Source organism: Euprymna scolopes, chromosome 28 (assembly GCF_053919585.1).
Source record: "Euprymna scolopes isolate OS-2025 chromosome 28, ASM5391958v1, whole genome shotgun sequence".
Classification (NCBI taxonomy): Eukaryota; Metazoa; Mollusca; class Cephalopoda; order Sepiida; family Sepiolidae; genus Euprymna; species Euprymna scolopes.
In genome coordinates, this window is record NC_136509.1 from 56,365,955 (window position 1) to 56,393,215 (window position 27,261).

At 31.8% G+C, this 27,261-nt stretch overlaps 1 protein-coding gene across 2 annotated transcripts in view; it reads left to right on the forward strand.

The window, feature by feature from the left end:
• The first annotated feature begins 14,599 nt into the window (after window positions 1-14,599).
• The window catches only part of LOC145249647 (putative ATP-dependent RNA helicase DHX34), a 150,681-nt gene continuing 138,019 nt past the window's right edge, over window positions 14,600-27,261 (forward strand). Inside the window, exons 1-3 of one of the 2 annotated variants that reach the window (XM_080111412.1) lie at window positions 14,600-15,085; window positions 21,215-21,300; window positions 24,761-24,889. In XM_080111412.1, coding sequence (XP_079967538.1) covers window positions 14,709-15,085; window positions 21,215-21,300; window positions 24,761-24,889 — 592 coding nt within the window. In that variant the 5' untranslated portion in view covers window positions 14,600-14,708. Of the gene's footprint in view, window positions 15,086-17,225; window positions 17,362-21,214; window positions 21,301-24,760; window positions 24,890-27,261 lie in introns of those variants that run through there. The other variant, XM_080111413.1, reaches the window with a different exon arrangement.

Consider the following 27,261-nt stretch of genomic DNA (forward strand, 5'->3'; position numbering starts at 1 on the left):
GTGGTGAGTTTATTGCTAATCGCCTGTGGCTCCTCTGCCGGAGAATACCAAGGTATCTTTTGCAAAATCAAAATGCTCCTCCTCCTCGCCCTTGACTTTTCAATCCCACTTTCCTTTATGTGGGAGAGAAATAAATATATTCCCGGACTCCTTTTGGAATGTTTTGGAGATGTATTCTAATGACCATATATATTCTACAATCATCGATTTTGGTTTTGAAAACTACATTACCTAAAGTACTAGGATAAGTATATTTCATTTTGATCTAAGTGGGTATAATATTATCATGGGGTCTGCGTTCGCACTTGGCATCTGGAAAAGGAAAACAAAACAGCTTTATTTTATTTTAAATATGAAAATTATAGAAATTGGCGTCCGGGTACACAGAGGTTCGCATTGATCCCAGGAAACGCCAGATGTACCTTGACAAGTTTAAAGACTAAATTTGTCAACATTTATTTCAATTAATTTCATTTTATTTACCCCTCCCTCTCACCAATCAATGTGGGGTACACACCTTCCTATTGCAAGTTGTAAAAATAAGAATAAAAAGAGTAATATAGTGCTATGAGTTAAGGTTTCTCATTCAACCCCAGGCAACATAGTCAATTCTATTTACAGAATATTGCATAAGAAGTTTTCAAATTCATACTTTTCTGCATAATATTTTAATTAATTAAAAACTTTGTTAAAAAAAAAGCTTTGCACTAATAAAATATGTTCATTTATATAGAAACTCACAAACGAAAGTGAGTGATGTTGCCAAGTGACACTCTCACCTTTTCACAAGGACAAAGTTAAACACAAGTTTAGTTTTTATAGTTGGAAAAATACCATTTATGTTGATTGAATCACAAAGAAATTCCTATAAATGCTACAAAAAAAAAAAAATGGCCCCCAAGAATGTATTCTCTACAATCTTCCCCCAAAAGAGCTCAATGACTCACATACAAGCCTTTTTCATCCTGCGTACACATTCTTACACACTAGTGATGGGCAAGTGAACAGAAACAAATTGCTACACACAGTAACAAGGGGAACTAATGCACACACGGCCAAATACTTACATACGTATATTACGTACACATACATATTCACATTATCAATATATTGACCTGCACATCTCCAAGTTTTGTGACTACTGCAATATTGTAAATAACAAAAAGAGAGATGGTGTCATGGGAGTTGTGACCTCTGGTAACATCCGGGTTTTTATGTAGAAAATATACAAAACTTGATTACAGAGTTCATTTTTTTTCTCTTCTTAATCAACATCCATTTTGCTATTTCACCACGGTAGTAATCGATATTTAACAAGTATTGATTACTTCTGATACCAAACATCACAACTACTAATTCAATTTTCTTCAGCAAACATGAATGTGCATAAATGAACACTAATTGAAAATAACTTTTATATGATTATAAATATAAAAATGAAAAATAACTTTTATATGATTATAAAAAATGAAAAATAACTTTTATATGATTATAAAAAATGAAAAATAACTTTTATATGATTATAAATATAAAAATGAAAAATAACTTTTATATGATTATAAATATAAAAATAAAAATAAAAGGTAAAGAAACAATTTGGAGAGGGGAAATATAAAAATGAAAAATAACTTTTATATGATTATAAATATAAAAATAAAAATAAAAGGTAAAGAAACAATTTGGAGAGGGGAAATATAAAAATGAAAAATAACTTTTATATGATTATAAATATAAAAATAAAAATAAAAGGTAAAGAAACAATTTGGAGAGGGGAAATATAAAAATGAAAAATAACTTTTATATGATTATAAATATAAAAATAAAAATAAAAGGTAAAGAAACAATTTGGAGAGGGGAAATATAAAAATGAAAAATAACTTTTATATGATTATAAATATAAAAATAAAAATAAAAGGTAAAGAAACAATTTGGAGAGGGGAAATATAAAAATGAAAAATAACTTTTATATGATTATAAATATAAAAATAAAAATAAAAGGTAAAGAAACAATTTGGAGAGGGGAAATATAAAAATGAAAAATAACTTTTATATGATTATAAATATAAAAATAAAAATAAAAGGTAAAGAAACAATTTGGAGAGGGGAAATATAAAAATGAAAAATAACTTTTATATGATTATAAATATAAAAATAAAAATAAAAGGTAAAGAAACAATTTGGAGAGGGGAAATATAAAAATGAAAAATAACTTTTATATGATTATAAATATAAAAATAAAAATAAAAGGTAAAGAAACAATTTGGAGAGGGGAAATATAAAAATGAAAAATAACTTTATATGATTATAAATATAAAAATGTGTTGTTATAAAATTCCCTTTTTTATCAATTTTTCATGTACAAACTCTATTTATATTTAGTTGACACTTGCTAACTAGTGACCATAATATTCTCCCAATATTTCATCTATTTACATTTTTATATGTATACACACCCATATATATCCTTCATTTTCTTCCTTTGTTATAGCATAACTTTTTACCCCAATCCATATTAAATGTTGGTGTGGTTCTTAGCAAAATCCAAAGATGCTATCAAGGCCAGGGTTCACACCACAAGCTCCTACCCACCCGTCCCCCCAAAAGATTACACTGGATTAAGACAGGAATAAAAGTTGCCTTAGCCTAGAAATATATCTTCTTTAACTGAGAAGAAAACAGATACTGTGCTTTAAAAATTTATTTGAAAAAATTGAAAATTTTAATAATTAGACACAAGGCCATTAAAAGTTTTAGGCTGTGTTCTTCCTCCATCTATCCTACCTTTAACTAATCACATTTTGACCTACTGTGCAACTATTATTCCTGTCATACTTTCACCATTTGTCTTTCACTTAAGCTATCACCTAAATACCACATTTACTTTATGGACTATATTACTTAAAATATCCTCAATTGTCCCAAAATAATTTTATTTACAAAATTATTTACAATTTGGGAACAACGCTGTTTTCTTAAAAGTTTTTTTAGAAAAGTTCTCTCAGAGAGTGTGACATAAATGTGATCTAATGAAATAGGGGTGTGATTTAGGTATGGATGGTGCTTTTTCAAGATAAAGAAACAATTTGGAGAGGGGAAGGTCAAAATATAAGTTGTGAGTGGATATCTTGAAATTACTATAATTAATTAAAGGAAAAATAAGGTACACTTACTTAACTAGCTAAGACTACCTTAATTAAGCTAGTGCTTAAAAGAACTGCAGAACTGCATGTATCATTGTGACATTCCTAATGTCGGACATCACCAGATTAGCTTGTAATCAGATGCTATCACTGTCTTATTTTGCTTCGTCACGCAGATGAAGCCTATGGAAACTTTAAGTCAGGAAATCAAATTTGGCTGATCAAATTAATACTTTTCGTTTAACATGTGGGCAGAGGCTTGAGCCAAAAACTGGCACTAGTTAGAGAAATCAAATGAAAGAAAGTCCCCCTTGTGTGATCGTTACCGAGGGTAAAGAAAGAAGTGGAAACAAATTATGTTGAAACGCGTAATGTCTGACAAACAGGAAAAGGCAGATGCAAGAAACATTACAAGAGTGTTTTGAAATGAATCAACTGTATGGACAAGAATTTTATGAATACTTGAACTTTCCTACTTCTGAATTGGATGGCACAAGGCCTTAAGTTCGGACTTTATACTCATGGAAGTAATGGAGAGAAATGGAAAGTTATTTTATTTTGAACAGAAATACAATTATGAACATGGTGCTGCTCGAGTTGGAAGTACACATCTCCCCAAAGAGGCACCCTGTGACACAAAATTGTCATGTTTTGCAAGTGGTGGATCTTGCTTAATTTTTCCAAGCCGTGGATTTGACTTAACAAAGTAAGGCACATGGCCTCAAGTTTTGCAAGTCATGGGCTTCCTTCTTTAGTAAAGAGAACAATAAAAAGAAAAGAAAGGGAAAGAGAAAAAACATAGAATACCATGGATAGCACAAGGTCATCATATGTTCTCTATTTTTAAATATATTGTGTGGTATTTTAATAGCTGCCGGCTCAATATAAATGCCTTTGGAACTGATGTGGTTACTCGCATTTGGTCGATTTATACTTTGTTTGACTTTCACCTTTATATCCTGGCTCAATGTATAATCCTCCTGACTGAAGAAATTATTTGACTAAACTTTTAATACCCTGAGAATTTAAGCCTGTAACTGAGAATTTTTCGTCTTTGCTTTTGTTTTCAATTCTGTAGAGTTGTTTATCTTATAAAACAAAAATTAAAATAAACCAAAAAAAATAATTATAAAATTTGATTCGCCTGATTTGCTTCCTTTCCATGTTTGCCTTTGTTGAAAATTTATACTTTTTACTAACCTGCCAAAATAGTCTGCCAATTTCAATTCTTTCTTTATTGAGGGATATAAAAATACAAGTATAGTCTCCTGAGGGATATAATCATATGAGCCCATACCCGGCATGGATTGAAAATATCAGAGTGCTTGATACTGGATTGGAAATGTACCAGTCATGCAGACATACTGATATCTCGCACAACTTATATATATTGTTCAATTCTAATCGAATGTAATCTTTTCTATTGCATCTAATTTTAACACTAAGTTGATGCTTGAAAGAAAGCATGCTAAGTCGTTTCTTTCTCAGCACTGTTGCAGTATAGACAATCAAGCATTTCTGCCCTACTTTAACTACAGTCGCCAGGCCAGGAGTGTACTCAGAATTGCTGAGATAACCTGAACCTGGTGCTCAACTCCATTGAAAAAGGATCTCTTCCATCAACTATCCAAGTAACTCCCAAAGTAGATCTGAAGCAGAACCATTCACTAAATCTATAGGCTGTGAAAAGTCATGGATCTAAGGAAGCTTCCTCAGCATGGATTGGTGGAGAACAGTAACTAAGAATGAGATCTGGAAAGGTGCTTTTAGTTGCAGGCTCCTCTGTCAAGGTTTGACTCAGGAGAGCTAGTTTCTCAGCATGTCGATGACTTGCCAAGTCATATATCCTTCACATGAACATTGAATACATACCTATCTATGAATCCACGGCTTTCCTCTCATCAAAAGAAACAAAGAGAGAGGGAGGTGAAAGACTGTTAAGCAATTTACAGGCAGCGAAAACGGTTGATAAAGGGCAAAAGGAATGGTGTTTATGTACCTTTGAACCAATGTTTTGTTCATTAACTGTACTTCTGATTAATTCCTCTTAATCTGGATATCCAGTCTGAAATTATACATTGAGAATTCATATTGTGCTATCAATCCAGCACAGAGGGCCCAGAAGAGAAGCATTATGACTAGTGTTTGGACAATTAATCAAAACTGGAAAAATTGGAACATTATCAAATGTATGAGAATCGGAAAAAATTAACCCTAATTTCTGATTCCCAAAACGATTCTTCAAAAAAAATTTTAACTTAATTTTCTATTTTGATAAAAATGATAAAATAATAAATATTTATTATTTTTAAACCATCTGTAAAATTAAAATCTATACATCATAATAACATGAAAAGTACAATGTAAATTTAAACAAAAAATATATAAAAGATGGATGGGAGTGGAAACAGAAAGCAATAAAACCAAAGACTAATAATAAAAATGATTCTAAGTTATTAATATATTGAAACATTTTGACAGTTCAATTCATCTCCTTCCACTTACAGTGAAAATTTAACTGCCATCCTAAAAAAGGAAGTGCATATTTTTTCCATACAGAGTGGAATGATAAAATTGTCGCCCTAGAAAAGACGAGATGATTCCATTTCCATTTGATGAAAACTGGTTTTCTTTTTTTTTGTTGCAAACCATCTAGTTCGCCAATTGTGTACAAATCCCAAGAAATGACACAATGTTCAACAAGCAAGATTAGAGATGCGCCGCTGTGCCACTCATGCTCTCTACTGATCCAAGTTATGACAACAGGATCATTGCCAGCACCATCAAAATGCAAATTCAGATGGTTCAATGCTTGAGGGCACAGCTCAACAAAGTTTCCAGCCCCGGTTATGGTCTTTGGTGTGGTTTCAAATGAGCCCCATATCATGCCACCTTACATCTTCGAAGTCAGCTTGAAAGTCAACACCAAAGTGCACCTGGATGTGCTGAAGAGTGTGGTGATCTTCTGGTGCAATCAGGTCACCGCTGGCAGACCCTGGGTGTGGCAGCAGGATGTGGCGCCAGCCCAAAAAGTTTAAAGAGACTCAAACATGGCTTCAGAAAGAGTGCTACGACTTTGTGCCCTTCTTTTACTGGCCCCCTCCTTCCCCAACCTGAACTCACTGGATTACTTCATTTAGTCATATGTCGAGAACATCACCAACATGACCTCCCACAACACCAAAGACAGCCTGACCGCCATTATCCTCGGAGTATTTACCGAGCTTCCGCCAAGCTCCTGTCAACGCTTGTGGAAAAGGCATTCTCCCAGTTTCAGACCCGTATCGATGTGGTGATTGGGGCTGAAGACGCCACATTGATGTCAGCTCTACTACATAATCAAGTTACCTGAATTGATATTTTCAATAAAAGTTTTAAAATAAAGCTGTAGTGTTGTTTTCTTTGGGACGACAAATTTATCGTTCCATCCCGTATTAAACAAATTAAATTCATAAATCGAAAAGTAAAATAAATGGAACCTACATAATTGTCATGTCGCAAATAATAACATCTCCAAAAATTACTGAAAACGATAAAGTAGAAAAATAATTATTATTCATTTGCTAAAAAATATAACACACAACATGATACAAGTGGGCATCATTAGATATCCTCTATCATACACTATCTATCTTAATCTTAGCTAAAATCACTTCAGTCATCATAATACCATATTTATTTTAGAATAGGTCGAATGCATTAATCAATTAGGAGCAGTTCATCGAATTTGGCTGCTCTGAACTGCATCCCACCTCCACCATCTACCTAATTCAAATTGTCTGAAATATTGCTTTCTGACCTTCCCATACCCCTTCTCATTTATATCCATTTGTGTTCCTTTTCTTTTTTCTTTCTTTCTTCTTCTTCTTTCTCTAACTGGCTACACGAACCCCCTCGTTTTAAAACATTCCTCTCTCACACTCTTTCTCTCATTCCCTTTAATCTCTATACATCATCCACACCAACAATTTTTGTAACCCTCCCTCTCCTTTTCTTAACAGAAAACACCTGTAAAAATTATCCTTTCGCCTTCATAACATAAGATCTTTAAACTATGCTGCACGTTAGACATGGCAAAATATTCCCTCCTCTAAAATTATAAAAAGTTTTTCTTGCCTTATGAGATCAATAATGATTGAAACGGTCTGCATATCATAACAAGATATAACTATATTTACATAAAAAAAAATTATAAATTTGCTCTCTTTGATTGAACACTATCAATGACTCTTGTTGGAATTCAATGATTCTAATCTTTTGAATATCTCCAACCTGGAATATATATATATATATATATATATATATATATATATATATATATATATATATATATATATATATATATATATATATATATATATAGTCTTTGAAGTTTTTAACATTTGAAAATATACAAAAAATTACTTTTTATCATTCGTTAAAAAAAATCATCTAGTCAGTAAGTCATTTAATCACCTGCAATCACTGCATCAACTCTCTTGAATTTACTATAATACCAATTTTTTTTATTTTTCAAGGGATCATCAGTTGTTTACCATGAAACACTGTTTCGGGGATTTAAAAACAAAACAGTATATTACATCATGGCTCCCCAGCAGTGTTGATCAAACACCACCACCCTTAATCTTAGGAAGAAGACATGTTACAAAAATGTGATCCAATTTCCTATTCTTAATTGCAATTACTAACCTTTTCATAGTATAAAAATGAATTTCTTACCTGTGCGATTCATCAATTTCCACATTTAAAATGGATACATTTTTTAATTTATCAGTCTTGTATTTATAAGATTTGGATTAATCCATTTAATTACTTATCACCCCCACTATAATTAGTAGTTTGTATATTTACATTCTTATTTATTTAAAATTAGATATATAAAGGTTAAAAATATTTTATTTTTACATATATACATTTTTTTTTTTTATTATATCTATAAATTTATTATATGTAATTATAAATACATTTTATACATCGCTAATATAGTTTTGGATTTCCTTTATTAATATAGTCTGGTTTATCTTAAACGATTCAAAAGCATCAGGATAACGAACAAATGCTTTATTTAACTGTTTAAATATTTTATTTTTCTCTCCACCTTGTTTTATCATCCTTATTACTAAGCTAGAAACTGGTGGTATAAAATCTGTTAATTTTAGAGTAACGCGAGCTATTTTCAAAAACTCATATAATGGTTCCATAAAACACAAAAACAGGGCAGGTGCTATCCTTATGGGGCATACATACTATTTTAAAGGGGAATGCGTTTCTTTTATCAAATATTTTATAAAGAAAAATCCCATCCTCAATTTTTATATCTAAATCCAGAAATGTAGCCTGTTGTCCTCTATGTTCACAATTCAATTTTAGTTCGTTTGGATATATAAGATGTTTATTTTTTTCGAATTCATCATTATCGTTTATGCATATAAGGTCATCTATAAATCTCCTACACCCATGAAAGTTATATGTTTTAGATATATCTGTTTTTAATAATGATGACATATATATATATATATATACTCGAGTCTATGTAAATACAAATTTGCCCAAAATGGTGCAGGATCCAATCCCATTGGGATACCTATCGTTTGGAGTAATATTTTATTTCCTATTTGAAAATAGCATTCTTTAATAAGATGACTTACAAGTATTTTTAAAATACCTTTAGAAACACTAGTTTTGCTATTTTTATTTTTACACCAGAAATCTTTAGAGTTTGAAAAGTCTATATATTTACCTTTTCCACCTTGAAAAGCCAAATCTACAGTATCATTTAATTCTTTTATAAGTTTTTTGTGCGGAATTTTACTATATAGCGTACTAAAATCGTAAGTAGCTATAGATTTTGCTTTTATTCTGGAATTTATTTTATCTAATTTTTCTTTCACTGGTTTGTATATATATATATATATATATATATATATATATATATATATATATATATATATATATATATAGAGAGAGAGAGAGAGAGAGAGAGAGAGAGAGAGAGGGAGAGGAAAACAATAACAAATGAAGTCACAAAAACTATATATTGGTAAATATAGAATGGTTCATTTATTCAATAAGGGTATACAAACATTTAGTTGGAGGATAGAATGGACTCTTTATGCCAAGGCATTTCGAAGCCTAATGCTTCTCATCAAAAGAGTAGAGAAGATGCTATGTAACATAATGGGGATGTGACATCTAGCATGGAATTCATCATGAACGAAATAAATCAATAAAATTATAGATGATGTTAGAGGAGTTATATCGAATTCTAAGATAAAAGAGGAGTGTATTATATAGAGTGTAATGGAAAAAGAAGACATTCTGGTTTCAATGTAACGGTAATAGAGAGAGCACACCTTTTGTTTCTTTGAGGTGAGATTATTTGTAGTATTAATACTACTCTTCCCCCTGATCCTATGATCACACATAACACATTCAGGAGATGGTCTTTTGCACCGTGTGCTTCTTAATGATAGTACAACTACTGATTCTCCATCAGAAGAAGCATTACCTGCATTTAAGCATCACCTGCATTTAAGCATCACTTGCATTTAAATGCAGGTGATGCTTAAATGCAGGTGATGCTTCTTCTGATGGAGAACCAGTAGTTGTACTATCATTAAGAAGCACATCACTTGCATTTAAGCATCACCTGCCAATTCACCTGATCTTTCTTCAATTGTCAGAAATCTTTCACTTGCATTCTCTGAAGACATGTAAGAACAGACCATCAGTGGGCCTGGTTCCACTATGGGTCACAGATCTTTCACGTGACATAGCATTCCATTGACTAATACGTTCTGGTCACATGTCCCACTCCGTGCTTTGTGGTACATCATCCATGTGGAGTCTTAACCCACACTCAGTCATCTGTTTTGAAGACAATCTGCTGTTGATTGTGTGCTGGAGTTGATGGTCCACTCATGTAGGCAGGTTTTAAAGCTGCTCTGAAAGGCAATGTCATTATCATTCAGAATCTCTGTTGGCAGGCCCTGGTTATAGAAGAGTGTATTCAGCTGGTTGATTACACTTTTCACATCTTGTCGAGGAAGGCGTCACCACATAGTGAACCAAGTGGGGTCTCAATCAATCAATGCCAAAAGATGGGCTCCATTGTAATGGGTAATATTCATTGATACTGAGTACCAGATTTAACATTTAAAGTAACCTCTGACCAGTGCATGGGTGACAGATCGATCGATTAACACTCTTCATGTTCTTTGATGACAGTTTTAACACCAGCCTTAGAAACTCGATGGTCAATCTGTTTTACAAGGTAAAGTGTCCATCTTATACCAGGATGGCCACTTTCTCAATAAGCAATCTTGATCTGGTCAAACCCAACTGAGGTCATGAATGCAGTTCAGGTTGGTTGCACAGACTCAGTGTTCCTCTTAATTGTATCAAGCCATCTTTGAGGAACTCTTGTCAATCGATCTATCTTGTTTTGGCTAGATCTGACTCAGGATGCATACATCAACAGTTCATATTTCTTCACCAATTTTATTATCATATGAAGCTGCCCATCGAATGAGCATCTTTTCTTGGTCCTGTTGGTAAGAGTATCTGAAATCCATTTATGGACACAAGCAGAATCAGTGAACAAATGTAAAGTGGTCGTCTTCAAGAAGATTGCCAAGTTTATTTCTTTAATTTGGCATTGAGTTACGTGAAATTAACCTGTTGGAAGTCCTTTTCTGGATGTAACCAGCATGTATCCTCTACTACAGCCCCATCATATACCACTGACATAGATAGCACGTGATATTTTTCCAAGGCTTGACACCAACATCTCTGCCTGTTGCCATATGATTGAGTTCATTACAATTATAACACTGTCATGAAGTATCCGTCTCCTTAGGTGTGATTTTTGTCGACTGTGCAGTTAATACAGCTTGCTCTGGAACTCCCATGCAGTTCTTTAAAATGGCACGAGCGTGCACCAGCACGTGTGACAGATCTAGGTTATCCATCTGGGAGGATGCTCGTAACAAGTGTTCCGCATGTTGAGGAAACCCAGCAATGAATGCATATTGCAAGTATTGATCCGATATGCCACCAAACAGGACCTCAAGCCTACATAGTTCTGCCAAAAATATGTTGACCGTTTCACACCTGGTTTGAGACGGCATGCTGCAAACTGTTTCCATGCAGCGAAGGGATCCAAAGCAAATGCTGTGTACAGTGTTTTCTTTATAGTTCAAATCCATCCACTTTTTCTCACTTAATTGCTGGTACACAGCATATGCGCCGCCAGACAAGCGCATCAGAACTCAATGCGCTTCACCCCACTGAGCTGACATATCAGTTCAGCTTTCTCCAATCACTCCACTATTGACTGTTTGGATTCACTGCCATCAAATGCTGGTATGAGCTTTGGGTCAAAGACCATGATGGCCGAAAAAGCTTGTGCTTTCACAAGGAGCGAGAGAATGCTAAAAAAAAAAGAAAAGAAATATAAATATGTATATTTATATTACACGTGGCAGCATGGTCCTGAGCAAGTTTTCCACGCAATCCCAAACACTTCCGATGATTTGGCATAACACGATCCCAAACGATACCATTGACTTGACACTATTGATCAATATAACACAATCCCGAACAACACCATCGATCGACATAATCACGAATGCAGTAACGCAGAGCAATCTTTTTCAACTGCCCCTGAATGACTTGCTTGTTTTTTATAGCCTTTTGGCGAAGCTCAATCATTGTGTAGGTAGGATGGATGTAGCTCATTGGTAGACTTTTGATTTGAAATTGAAAAGTCCCAGGTTTGCTTTTCGCCGCAGGCAGGCCAGACTCATACACTGGCACACAATTCTTGTGTGCTTCTGCACATGCTCATCACATTATTATTATTAATAGTAGTAGTATTTGTAGTAGTAGTAATAGTGGTAATAATCTATATATCTATAAAAGTGAAAGTGTCTGTCTGTTTGTCTGTCTGCATGTGTGTCTGTCAGTCTGTGTACATTTCACTACACAATAACTCTGTCAATTTTCAGTCTACAGACTCGCAATTTGATATACAGGGTATGGAGATTTGGGAAAATCTTTGTAATCCGTTTTCAATCAGAAATTTGGCTGTTAAGGGGTCAAAGTTCAACGATTTGACCTTTGAGAACTCTACCAAACTCCTCCGCTAATTTTGGGTCAAACAATTGAAATTTTAGATATAGGTTCCTTGAACATGGATCTAACTTAATAACTTGATTTGAGCCCAAAACAATAAATGTTAAGGGGTCATAATAGGGGGCAAAGTTTTTAAAAATTTGACCTCTGCGGTCTCTACCAAATTACTCAGACAATTTCTGTTCTAAACATTTGAAATTTTGCATAAAGGGTATTCAGAGATAGGGCAAGCTTTTTCATCAGTTTCGGTCGAAAATTTGAGCTACCAATCTATAAATGTATGTATGCTTGCATGTCTGCCTAACACTTTTGACAGAGGCGATGGATTTTCACAAGATCAGTATCGTTTTGAAGCTCGACCCTTCAGACGACAAATTCCGAAAAATTGGCTAAAAACATTAATTTCTTCACCCTCAACGGGGCACTTATCTACAGGGAGGGGTCGCTTTTTTCGCCAATATTTTCGAAAATCACCCCCTCTTTTCGATTGTCTAGCCTTAATTTAAACCTACGTCACTTCTGGTTTGCCGGTGGTCGTAACAGCAAAGACATCATGTTTTTTCCCCCATTCTTTTCCTCCTCCGCAGTACGGGTTCGAGCCTGCCTTCCTACTACCACTTTTTTTTTTTTTTTTGCTCAGCACACACCTCCAAACACCCGGGCAACGCCGGGCACCCATGCCAGTAATCATCTATATATTGATAGGATAAAGTGTGTTTTATTTATTTTGTGTGTCATGCTTACCTTCAAGTGATTGTCGTTTAATTGTTATAGACTTCCATTTCTTGTAATAAATAATTTTACCAAGAATTCTTCATAAGTTTTGGTTTCGGTTTCGATTATAGCTGATGGCACTCCAGTAATCTATTCTTTTAATAAATAATTTTATCAAAAATTCTTCAAGTTTTGGTTTTGATTTCGATTATAGCTGAAGGAACTAAAGTTATATATAAATACATATATAGATATATGTAGATATAAAAAAATTTTTTTCATAAGTTTTGGTTTCAGTTTTTATTCCAGCTGCTGCACCCAAGTCATAAGGCTTTTTTTTTTTAAATTTTTGAAATCACAACTTTATAATATATAACAAGTGAAGCATGCATGGTCCTCCAGTGAGTGCACAGTGCATGAGGCATAAAATGATGACTAAGTTGAGCATTCGCCCCCCCCCCTCAAATCCCCAAGGGATATCAATCCTGGTGAAAATGAACAAACGGTGCAGTTTTAGGCCTTAACATATGTAAATTTGTGTTCTGCACCATGCAAAAAAAGAAATGACTAAGTCCATCATTTGCCCCCCCCCACCTCCATTTAGCCACAAAATCTGAGTTCAGCACCATGCAAAACTGCTAAATAGACATACACAGAAAATTTTGGACAAATATGGTAAAATAATCCCCAAAATGGAGTGTTTTTATTAACCCTAAAAGAGCCCTGGGGCACACCCAAGAGTTATCACAAAGTATAGACAAACAAAATTATATAGAAATCAGTTAGTTACAAATCGATAGAGCATTAACTCTTTGATAAAATCTGCAAGAATCAAAATATCATATTTAAGCATACTTTACGACCGAGCTACGCTGGGCGTCCCTGCTAGCTTAGATAAATACTTTTGCAGTTTTAACAAAAGAGCTACAATACACGTTAAAAAACGACCCTGGTGTCTAACTCTGTCCCGTGGGGAGGCATAGTAAATAGGTACAATAATAGGTACTTGTACAGTTTAATCAAGACATTCAAAAATGAAAATATCCAAAAAAGGTTATATTGTACGTATCCGTTTTGGACTGATGATTTCGGAAAAAAATTTCATTTATTTAGATCGAGTAGTTTTGTTTTTTTTTTACAACGGAAAAACATGTTCTTATGAGAACGCGTTAAAGTCAGCCATTATGGAATTTGTTAAACACAGCATGGGGAGATAACTCAATGTAAAGCGCCGACACTCCCTCTCCATCTTTAATACTAGCTTTTCTACCTAAAAATCGAACCTTTTGCTCGGTATCGTAGCAAATTGTTTTTTTCGCTGTAAAAAAAAAAAAAAAAAAAAAAAAAAAAAACTATTTGAAATTTTTTTTCGGAGAACTTCGTTCCATAACGGATACGTGCAATATAACCTTTTTTTCGATATTTTCATTTTTTTAATGTTTTGATTAACCTGTACAAGTACCCAATAATATCAGAGCGTCTCCATTTACGCTGAAACATCTTTAGAATGCCAAAATCAATATACTACAAATGAATGAATGAGTTCCCTGTGGAATTTCAATAGGTCCTGCTGGCGGTAATAGTAGTAGTAGTAGTAATAATGTTGATGATGATGAAGAAGGAGGAGGAGGAGGAGGAGGTATAAGAAATCTTTGTAGAAGAAGAGCTCTTTAAAATGAAAGATCGAAAAGACCTATTACTTTACCTCGGCCAAACAAAATGTCGGAGAAAAAATCAAAACATAAACATTATAAAAACCATAAGAAAGAAAGACATTCGTTTGACTTTGACAGAAGTCCAAATCGAGATAAAATTGAAACCCACAAAAAACTCCCAGAAGAAAATGAAGAAATTGATCGAGAAAGATATACAAATTTCAGTAATTCTCGTCGAAATGTGGGTGAAAGATCGAGGGACAGATTTCACAAATTACAAAAAGACAAGGAAACAAACGTCCCCAAAACACAATGTTCCGTTACAAAACGACCAACAACATTCGAAATATCAGGCATTTGTCATAGGAAATCTTATGATTTTCGAAAATATCGACATTTCTTGGATAAAACCTTTTTTTCTCACAGAAGTTGTATTAAAATGTTCGTGTTTATTATTATAAATAGTAACTACTTAGTATCACAATTTCATTTCTCGTTTGAAAATTTGGGTTTGTTTTTACTATACACATACATTCGAAAAAGTTGTCAAAAAACAAATAAAGGCGGTCGTACAAGAGTGAGATCCCCCCCCCCCTAGCAAAATACGCATCGGCTCTGATGTAGTATGCAGCAGTTTTTTGCAGCACGTTCTAGCGAGCGTTCATTAATCTGGAAAGGAAAGCATTTTTGCGTGTGGCGTCTTGTTTTTTTTTTTTTTTTGAGGGGGGGGGGCTGGAGATTATAGTTAGATAATTATTAACAAAAATTGACCGATATCTGTTTTTATAAAATTGTTAGGTGAAAGTACAGGGCGCTTATATCAACGAATCATTAAATCTAAGGGAGATAATCAGCATAAACATAGCAAAAATAAGCATATTTGCAAGATATGATTTGGGACGCCGAAATAATCAGAACAATGAATGTTTGGAAAAAAAAATGATTGCACGATTATTGTAGCCGAAGTGTTCGTGTAATCATATATTTTTTTTTTTTTTTTTTTTTTGTCATCCAACATTATTTCATTGTTCTACTGATTATTTCAGCATCCCAAATTATATCTTGTAAAATATGCTTTTTTGCTATGTCTTTGCTGGTTATCTCCCTTAGATTTAATGATCCGTTGACATAAGCGCCTCAGCACGGATGAGTACCTTTTTATTTTCTTGAATAATAAAAAAAACCCTACTCAACGAGAACACGACTGTTTTTGTTTTAATAATTATTTTTATTCAAAAAGGTACGGACAAAAATAGGGGGGACATAGTTTTGAAAGCCGATTTATCATAATTTTTTTTTGTACGTTTCCGACTACTTTTTGATTGTATTTGAAAGATTAAGGACTAAACTTAATTTCCAACAAGAAAATATTTGTACACGTGGAAAAAAAAAAAAAAAAAGTTATGAAAATGTTTTCACAGCGAGCTAGCTACCCAATTCAACTAAATTTTGAAGTTAAATAAATTCAATGTAAAAATCCTTTAAAAGATAAATATTAGTTTTCTGGGTCTATTTCAAAGATAATTAGTAAAGAAAAGTCCTAAGATATTGAATTAAATAATAATAATAGTAATAGTAATAATAATAAAAACACCTTGTTTGTACAAAACATAAATTAATTAGCCTCAAAACCGAGTGATTCTGGCGTTCGCAAAACGCAACAAACTAAAATTTTGTAAACACGAAAATTACGAAGGCCCAAAATTTCAGGTAGTCGAAAGACTGTGAAAATGACGTCATGTAATTAAAAGGGAGGAAGTTCTCCCCCCCCTCCCAGTCGCGCATCTGTACATTTCTTTTCTGAAAATTTGTATTATTTTTTGCATTTTTTAATTTAATTATTTTTCCATGTTCCTGTTTTTAAATTAAGTTTTTAAAAATTATTGTTCAATATTATGTAAAAAAATATGTTACGCCGAAAATTTCACATTCTTGCGAGCAAGGAAATTAAAATCTTGCTTATAAAAATTATGCAAAACCCGTAATTTAAAAAAAAAAAAAAAAAGTCGAAATATTTTTTGCAATTATAATTTTTTCGTGTGAAAATATTAAATAAGCAATGCTTAATTCAATGGTAATATCGGTAGTTTGAGAAATTCATTTTTCTTCGAGTTATATAGAATTCATTAATACGGATTTAGGGGCTTTTTTCGTAATGTTCCTATAAAAATTATTTTATTTTATTCTTATTGTTACAAATTACGATGCTTTATTTATATTAAAAAAAAAAGCAAAAATAAATTCTTGCGTTTTTTATTTACTACTTAAAACCATAACTTTAGCAAAAGGTATTTTTTGTTAAAACAAAATTATACATTTCCATTAAGATTCGAATAAAAATATTTAGTTCATTATATTCCGTGATCATTATTTGATAAATACTGAAAATTTCATTAAAATTGGTTAATTTGCTGACTTGTGATTTTTTAAGTAAAGGGAGGGGTCAAAATGTTTATACATTTTGAGCATTAGCATTCATTTTGCCCATACCCAAAAATAACTATAATATCTGGCCAAAAAAATATCCATCCTCCCCCCCAAAAAACATATAACAACAAAATAATCCAAAAAGTACAAAGTTCAAACCAAAATAAAAAAAAACAAGGCCACACATGCCAAAATTATTTCCTTTCTTTTCAGATTAATGAACGCTCCCTGAAACGTGCTGTGTACAACATTGGAGCCGATGCGTATTTCCCTATGGAGGCCTCACTTGTGTACGTCAAGATAAGTTTCTTTTCTACCTAACTTGATAAGTTTTTAGTGATTTTATTTAGTGTAAAATGTTTATTCAGTTTGAAAATCATACAGTGTTTATCAATATAGTTGAAAAAGACAAATGGCGGCGAGGTCTCTGTTAAATGCGTTAAGTTTGGGGAAAATGAGTTCAAACTAAAAAAACCCACTTAATATATGTTACCATGACATAGGTTGACATATATTGAGTGAGTTTCTGATAGTATTTTGTATAATTTTTTAGTTTGAACTCATTTTCCAAACTTAAAGTATTCAATAGAAACCTCGCTGCCATTTGTCTTTTTCAAATATATTGATAAACACTGTATGATTTTCGAACCGACGTTCATTTCAGCAGTTAACTCTAGAGGAATCTCAACCTGAGGAGCAACCATATTATTACTTGTGGTGATGTTTTTCCTATGAAGTCGTAGATATTCTCCAACAATCAGTCTGACAGCGCTCGACCATTTGAGTTAAGTGGCTTTTTTTTCTATTGAGCTGAGGTATGAGTCTGGGCATCAGAATTTTGCCCCCACAGGCTTTACTTTTTCTCTTTGCAAAGTTTATTACTAATCACCTAAGGAATGCCTATGGGGCTGTTCAGACATATTTTGTAGGCCAGAGTGCTGTTTCTCTTGGACTGGCTTTTTAATACCCACCTTCCGAACTTGTGTCATACCTTCTCACAGTAGGAGGTAATATTAGTGAAATCGGAAAAAAAAAAAAAACTATTTGGGCATTATATGAAAATGATCTTTACTTTTATATATCTTTACTTTTTATATATGTATTTAGGTTTTTATAAATTATTTTCTGTAAAATTACAAATAATAAACAATTAGGCACAAGGCCAACTCAAAAAATGGGGAGGGGCGTCTGTAGTCATCCTTGTCACTACCTTTTACTCGATTGTATTTATCTCCCTTCCACAGCAGGTAGATTAGACATAAGGGTCGGAAAGTGTGATTGAAAAAACAGTACCTTCGAGGAGGAAGCACTCTGGCGTGCAAAACGTGCCTGGGCAACCCCATCGACATTGCCTGGTAGGGACGCCTTTGGCGATTAGCAATAAAGTAATACTTTTTCAAAGAGAGAAGGCAAAGCCTGGGAGGATGAACCTCATAGAACTGCACAGGACTCATACTGCAATCAACAAGAAAAAGGCTGTTGATTTTGGTGCCGAGGTAAAAAAAATAGATAAAGTCAGTTTGCGGTTGTCAGTCCACAGTCGGTTTGATACTGTTATTGATTTTTTTTAGTTTTATTTATCTTTTTAGGGAGGTATTGTTGACCTCCCACATACAGAAATTTTTGTATTCCCAAATAGTCACCTATTTATTACTGACGATGTTCAGCATCACTTAACTTTGGTGCTTCAATGAGAACCGGTGTATTAAGTGACTTTGATTCTATTACCTTACACATATTTTACTCACTCAAAATATTGACTGTGTGCACTATTCCCAAACAACATATTGTTACTTAAATCATATTTTAGTAATATATATATATATATATATATATATATAATTTTTTTTTATTATAGAGTCACCGCTTATCAAGGTTCAGAGGCCACTCAAGTATAAGGGTTAATGAGTGTCAGGTGAGACAACATCATGACAATTGGTGATGGCGGAAATTGGATAGGAATTAATTTATTTTAGATCACGGCTCATCAAGAAATTGGTTATGTTGGGCTTGGAAAGACCATGTTATAGTCAGCTGGGAAGCAGCTCTGCGGTATTGTGCTCCACAGATCAGCAGTTCTAGGAAAAAAGTTCTGCTCGTGGAATTTTTGTTCAGTTGAAGCACAGATAGAGAAATTGCTGATAGTGGTTGCATATATATATATAACTGATAGCAGTTCAAACTTAAAATATATTAGAAATTATCCAATCAATAAGAAAAAAGAAAAACTCTTCATACCATGGTATTTCAAAGCTTCAAAATACCGTGGTGTAAAGAGTTGGGTTTTTTTTTTAAACATCAATTATTTTAATAAGATCACAGACAATAAATTTTAAAAACTCAAACAAATGAGAATTAGTTATAAATACACAGAAAATAAATAACATATTAAAAGTAAAATAAATAATATTGAGTGTCAACACAGTTCCTATATTATTAAGTTTGATTAATATAATAGATTTTAAACCAAATAAAATTAATTTTCAATTTCTGCAGAATTGCCCACTTCTTTCAATATTCATAATATGCAAATCAAAAAGGTGGTGTGTTTGACTTTCAAACGCGTCTGACAAAGAGAAGATGTACTAGAATGTTATACAATACAGATCCTCTATCTTGCCATGCTGATGCAATACATGTAAAATATATTAAATGCAATACATGTAAAATATATATATAAAAAATACATCTATATTGTAATTTATGTCTTAACTAGCAGGCTGCCAGGCATTGCCTGATTGTAAAATACACTTAAATATGATACTTTGATTAATGTAGATATTGTATTTATTATTATATTATATTGGACCCAATAAATAGTAATGATTTAAAAAGTATTTGAAACAATGACTCATGTGCCACCACCAAGAATCGAAGCCGAAACGTTTAGCTTGCGATTTACTTTTTCCTTTGATGTTAACGATTGTACCATGAAGACATGTTTACTGCAATTAAAACATGAAATAATAGCTATTACATCACGCATGCATATTTGTAATGCTGTCTATCAACCTTCACCTGTCAAATTTCACTTTTTAATTTTCACACTTTCGCACTGATTTTCCCCAGCTAAAACCCAATTATAAAGTTTTGCATGGGTTCAACGACCCTATATATGAAGTTTCATGTTTATAGACCAAAAACTGATGGAGGAGTTTGGTAGGCAAAAGTTTTTAAACAAAAATATATATGCATACATAAATATATATAGAAAGAGTTTTGTGTTTACTATAACTTTTTTATGCAAATATTATGCAAGTATAAATCATGTAGAATATATGCATGAATATAATTACTAAACTAGTTAACTAAAGCTGATCATCCCATAAAACAAAAAGAAATAATAGGGAATTAATTAAAATGAATGTTTAAAAGAATATGCAAATTAGCTAGATCTTTTGCAGATAAATGCAATTCAATGACCCATATATAATAAAGTTGTATTTTCTTTTTAAATAAATAAAAAAAAGGATTTTTAATATGAATATCAATACACACACAAAAAAAGAAAATTTTTAGGAGTATAAATTTGCTTCAGTTTGTGTTGATCTCTGCATTGTATTGCATTCTATAAATTTAAAGTTCTATTATATACATACTAAACAATGCTTCAAGCAAACTACATTAGCCTCTTGTAAGATATAATGGTTTTATGCAATACGTTGTTTTAAAATATTGTTGAACAACATTTTTTGTTTTTCCCAAACTATTTTTACTATGCAAACAAAAATGATTAACCCTTAAATGAAAAAATAATTTCCTTACTTTAAATAGTAAAAAAGTAATTTTACAAATTATTTTTGATTTATTGAATTTAGCACAATTCCAAAACTGAAAATTAAAAATTTACACCATTAAGCTAAATCCTTAAAAACTAAGAATTTATTTTTTTTAAATTCATTTTTGTGTTAAATTATTTCTTTCACAATATTTTCAATAAAAAAGAATATATATATTTTCATAAGTACAAATTGTTTTTTATTTCTAAAGTTTAAAGCATCAATTCTATTCTTAACAATCTAAATGATCAAAATGTTTGAACCATTGTTGAATATTTGAAAAATAATCATTAAAAATGTGAGCAGAAACCAATTTTTTGTAATTTACAAACATTTGTCTCTTTTCTTTTCTTTTTAATTTCAGAAACAGTGAAAAATATAGAGATTTCTGGGAATTCCTTCACAAGTATACAGTGTTCCAAGAAAAGATGGAAGAGCGTTTTAAACCAAGTATAGTTCAAGCTTCTTTTTCAAAATTTGTTTATGTATCTTTGTTGATTAGGAATGACTGAATGTTGTTTGAGACGAAAGTATTTTGTAAGAAGAGTTGTCTAACTTTGATTTGTATCTTCAACTTCAAATGCACTATGTGTTTTTATGATTATAAAAAATTTAACAGAAGAACAATACTGAACATGCTTTATTTGGTAAACAATGAAATTACGATCCTTTTATGAAGACAAACATTCTGTTTATTCCCAGTTTTACTAATAATGATATCAACATTGTATATTATATCTCCCTCCTTTAACTCCTAGGGAGGGCAAAAATGTTGTATAGTTAACCGCCAAGAAATCAAAAATAAGCAAAATATACAACAAATAACTTTTACCAAATGATAGAAAATTTTAAATCTCTAATCCAATTGATCTTCCTCTGTCCAAATTTAGTGATACCATATGTTTATTTAAAAGAAAATTGTAACTATCTATTAAACCTGAAATTAGTGATAAAAAAAAAATCACATGCCATTTTTTTTACAAAATCAGAAAGTGAGAAAACAGATTTTAAAATAATAAAACTTACAGTTTCAAAAGTTATTAACCATGCAGGTCATTTGGTAAAATTATTTGTTATATATTTTGTTTATTTTCATTTTTCAGATGTTAACTATACTACAATTTTGCTCTTTATTTTAATAGTGAACATGAGTATGAATGATTTGTCAAGTACTGGTATCATCCTCTCATTCATTAGAATATGCCAACTGCTCCCTGGTAAAAGTCCCTCAATGGGGGTCCTGGATATGACCTTAAACTATATCCAGTGGTGAGGCCCCAGCTTGTGGGCTTTGGGGAGTATAGAGCCACCCTTTAATTACCATTGCTCCCAGGTTCACTCTGACCCGGAGTGGTAGTACCTGTTAGGGTCCCAACTATGGGTTAAATAGAAACCAACGTGAAAACAACAAATATATTCTATTAAAAAAATTTCTTCAAAATCTTTGGATTCGGCATTAAATAACCCGAAAAGGGTTGATATGCCGTAAAACAAAAACAACCAACCAACCAATCTTTGTAGTCTGCTCTTCAAAAAGGGATGGCCTTAGGATGCTGTACTAACAAGCTTACAAAAGACTGTTGTTAAAATAGATTGCCAAAAACAAGAAAATGCTATTCAGTAAAAATGTATAGATAGATATTTAATAATGCTTTTTAAATAGCAATTTCTGGAGAATGCACTTAATAAATATACAATATTTATGTTAGTCATGCGTATTGCTCTAAATCTGTGACTTAGTCATATTCTACGGGTACTAACAGATATTCAGTGGATAAGTGGTTAGAATGGTGGAAGGCCAGAAGTAAGTAGAATATATTCATTCCATGATGCCATTTTCAAGATTGGATGCAGCAGGACATGTGCAAAGATGCTTTCAGTTTTGTTTGAATAGGAAGCTAGCTAAGATCTGTAACAGAAATTAGTGAAGTAGATACACTCATTAGCTTTGAGCATTTCAATTTTTGTGATTTAACTTGTAAAGGACATTGTCTTGTAAACCTCGGTAGGCTGTCTGTGCATATCAAAATATTTCTTCACTCTGGTGTTACGCTGACAAATTATATCATCATCAATCAACTGTGAGTGAATGTTGAACTGTAGTGTAGGTGGCATTGTCTGCAGCTGATCTCTAAAAGCAAGTTTGGCTGAATTCACTTCAGTTGATAAGGTCACTGAACTAAAGATGGGTCCTTTTGTTGAAATATTTGAAGTCAGTTAACATAAATTATCAGCTGTCATGGTTGGACAAATTTATTTTTTAGGCTTCTTCAATAGCACTGTGGTAGTGTCTTACGCTTCTATCTAAATATTCTAAATATCTATAGGAATAATCTATTAAGAGTAAAACCTTTCACTTTCCTACTGCAACAATCATTTTAAAATAGATGCTCAGCTAAAGGAGGTTGACTAAAAGGTTCTTTTCTCTCTTAGCATTAATATATATATATATATATATATATATATATATATATATATATATATATATATAACTCTTAATATTTCTGTTGATTCCTGGTCACCATTCATTTTGGCATTTCATTATGCTTTGATATCCATTGTGAATTTTTTTCTATTTCTATACAAATGTTATGAATTCATAACCAATCTTACTACAAAATTATTTTTAGTATGCAAGAAAAAATTTCCTGTGAAAAAAAAAATTGTAAACAAAATGAATATAAAATAATCATTGTAAGTAACATAAATATATAACAATAACTGTAATGGACAAATATAAAATAACTTAATTTTCTTTATATGATTTTGAGTATTATGTCTGTTATTCTAATTTTGTTTTTATGTCCACAAAGTTTTGGTGGATGTGACTTCTAATCTTCTTCAAGTGCATCTTTTCAAACTTAGGAATCTTGTAGTTGTATTTGAAAATGTTGATCTCAAACTTAAGAACATCTTTGGAATTTCACACTTTTATTTAATTTGTGTAAATTGTTCACATTTTGTTAGCCATGACTGAATAAAAATGTTAATTTGCGTTATTCTTAATTATTATCATCTGTCATAAGGATCGCACCATCAACCTCCAGAAGAGTGTTATTTAGAACTAATGGTAAATCAACGCTATTAAGTATTAGGACATCCAATATATATGTATAGGATGATGTACAATTGTCAAGGATATGAACAGTGTGTGAGTTATGACATACATGAGAACTTTCCAGACATAGTTACGACTATTCATGTCAAAATCTCTGCAGAATTTCAAAATAAACTGTTTATTTAATCCAAATGAGTAGATTATAGTATGTATGGAAGGAAGATCAGGTATAGTTTTGTCAAATTTCGTGAAGGATAAGGGCTTTCAAGGCTGCCAAAAATTGATACAGTTGTGTTCCATGTTTCAACAATTCTAAGCTTAAAAAAATTCTAAGCTTTCTAAAATTCATTTTCTGACTAGAAAATCTGTGCATGTGTATTTGATGCAAATCAAAAAGATGGTTTGTATTGCTATTTACAAAATGATTAATAATTATGTAGGTGTTTACCAAGTTAGTTGACATTAGAGCTTTACTGAATCTAAATCCAGGGAAGCAATGACAGGTATTCACTCAGTTGCATATCTCTTAACAATTTCCAGGTGGAAATGATGATGCAAATTCTATATGCAGTTGCACCAGATCTGCATACAATATAAATAGATGGCTGAAGAACAGTTAACACAATAAGTTGATTTTCTTGTTTATTTACGTGTTTCAAATTGTTATGCTCATCATGATTTCTATTAGATTCACAATGTTCTCGTTATCATATTTTCCAGGCTTGTGAATAACAAAAACAGTGACGAAGGTAACTTTCCAAAAACACATAAAACATGTAAATGACAACAATAGTTCATCTTAAAAAATATATCAAATTATTATTTATGCAACAAAATTTTATTTCATTTCAGATAAAAATGTGTCTGAAAAAGTTAGTGAGAATTTGAAAATTTCTCCTAAATATTTTAAAGGTTTTAAAATCAACCTTTTATTGAAGAACCGAGATTTTGATGATGTCATAGAGAACACCAAAGTATCTGGTAAGTATTTTTTATACACATTTAATAAACATTTGTGAAATAAAGAATTGTTTAAGATCTAAATAAAACTTATGTTGTAAAAATTATTTCAAGTTCTATAAACTTTGAATTACTAAACCAAACTAGACAATAAATATTAATGAAATATTTTTCTGATATAAAATTTGGATACAAGTCAAGAGTTCAACCTAATTAAAATACAGAAAAATCTTTATAATGTACATGCCCGTCATGGAATGAAAATGTTATATTCCAAAAATCACATAAATTGATCAAGTAGTTTTTTATATATATATATATATATATATATATATATATATATATATATATATATATAAAACAATTTTTTAAATATTTTTTTAGCAATTTTAAAAGTAAATGGTAGCCATTACAAGGCTGATTTTGATCTCGGTAGTTCGAATTGAGTTGTCTGCATTTATTTATTAAACATGGCAAATCAAGACATAACATTCTTGCTTTCTCATAAAATTTGATTTTCTTGGTTAAAAAATAACTATGTAATCAATTTATTTGATTTTTGGAAGATTACATTTACATTCTGTGACAGGTATGTACATAATAAAGATTTAAAAAAAGGGTTAATAAGCTGAAAAACAAAACAACCAAACTAAACATGAATAAATATTTAAGGATATAAAAACTTGAAGCATTAAAAATTTTCTAAAATTACTGGATTTGGTATTAAATACCCTGAAAAGGGTTAATATGCTGTAAAACAAAACAACAAAACCTTACTCTCTTGCAATGATATGCAACAATTTTCTTATGAGAATAGTTTATTAGCAGCAGTAAATTGCAAGCAAAACTCTGTGTGTGTGTATATATATATATACTAGCAAAAGTACTCGTCGTTGACTGGATTCAAAAACAGCCTACAGAAAATGGACTCTAGTAAAAATAAAATAGATAAACCCCATAATTTATTATACCATACCTGTTCAAACTGAAACACTTATCACAATATTCTGTGGATCTATATTAAAAACTCTTGTTAAACTGTGTGACATATTTCCATTCTATGGAGGTCAGGCGCGAACGAACACCCCATAATCTTATTATACCATATTTCTTCAAACTGAAACATAATTATCAAAGTATACTTACGCAGATAGATATGAAAAGTCTTTATTAAAGTTTGTGCCTATTTCCATTCTATGGAGGCCAGGTGCGAACGCAGACCCCACAATTTTATTATATCATCCCTATTTAAGTTAAAACATACTTATCAAAGTATTCTTATGTACATCTATATCAAAAACACTTGTAAACGTTTTTTTTTTTAATTTTTAAATTTTTTATTTCCATACTTTGTGGACCATGCGCGAACACAGACTTTAATGAACCACCATTTTGCCAAATCAAACATACCCATTCCTGTGTCTTGATACATCTTCTATCATTATATGTAATCAGTTTTTTAAAATAGTCAACCATATAGGAGCCTATTCGTGATCAGTCACACACACATACACACACAGACATTCAGCTTTATATATATATATATATATATATATAGAGAGAGAGAGAGAGAGAGAGATTAAAAAGGAACAAACCAAGTTATATGTCCCTCAACGTTTCATCTTTATTATAAAACTTCTGGATGAATAAATTGAAGAAAATAAAATACCAGAACAATATTTGAAAATATATTTGCTGTGAAAAGGATGACTTTGTTCGATTTCAGAACGAAAAAAAGTTGTTGAAATATTTGAAATTATACTTGTTGTGTAGAAAAGAAAAATGGAAAAGAACATGCAGATGTATATGGTCAATGTGTATTAAAACGAAGAAAAAGAAAAAAATTTTATTAAGAAGTGTCAAAGTCTACATATTTGCATGGAAATACTATGTGACAACCACTTCAGGTTGCAGGTGTAAATGCAGGTTCAGAGTCTAAGTCTGAGTATATGTCTGGTTCAGTATGCAGTATGGAAGCAGATGGCGTAATTTCCACTACTAACGATTACTACGATATTATTCCATTGACTTCTGTACACTCATTAATCCTTATCCTCAAGTGGCCTCCAGGTCTTGATAAGTGGTGACTCCTATGTAAAAAAATAGAAATAAAAAAAAAAAAATGACATCTGAATCTGGCGTGATGATTGGATCAGGGCTGGGTATGATGACTGGTTCTGAATCTGAAAAACTGGCAGAAGGAAAATTAGAATCATATGAGCTTTCCAAGAAAGCAGGTTTAACGCAATCTATTGCAATCGTGTCATGCTTACCGTTGCAATCAATGAAAAAATATTTCTTAGAACATTCCAACACTGGATATGGTCCATCGTAGAGTGGCTGTAGAGGCCTGTGTATTAAGTCGATACGGACGAAAACGTACTTGCACGAAT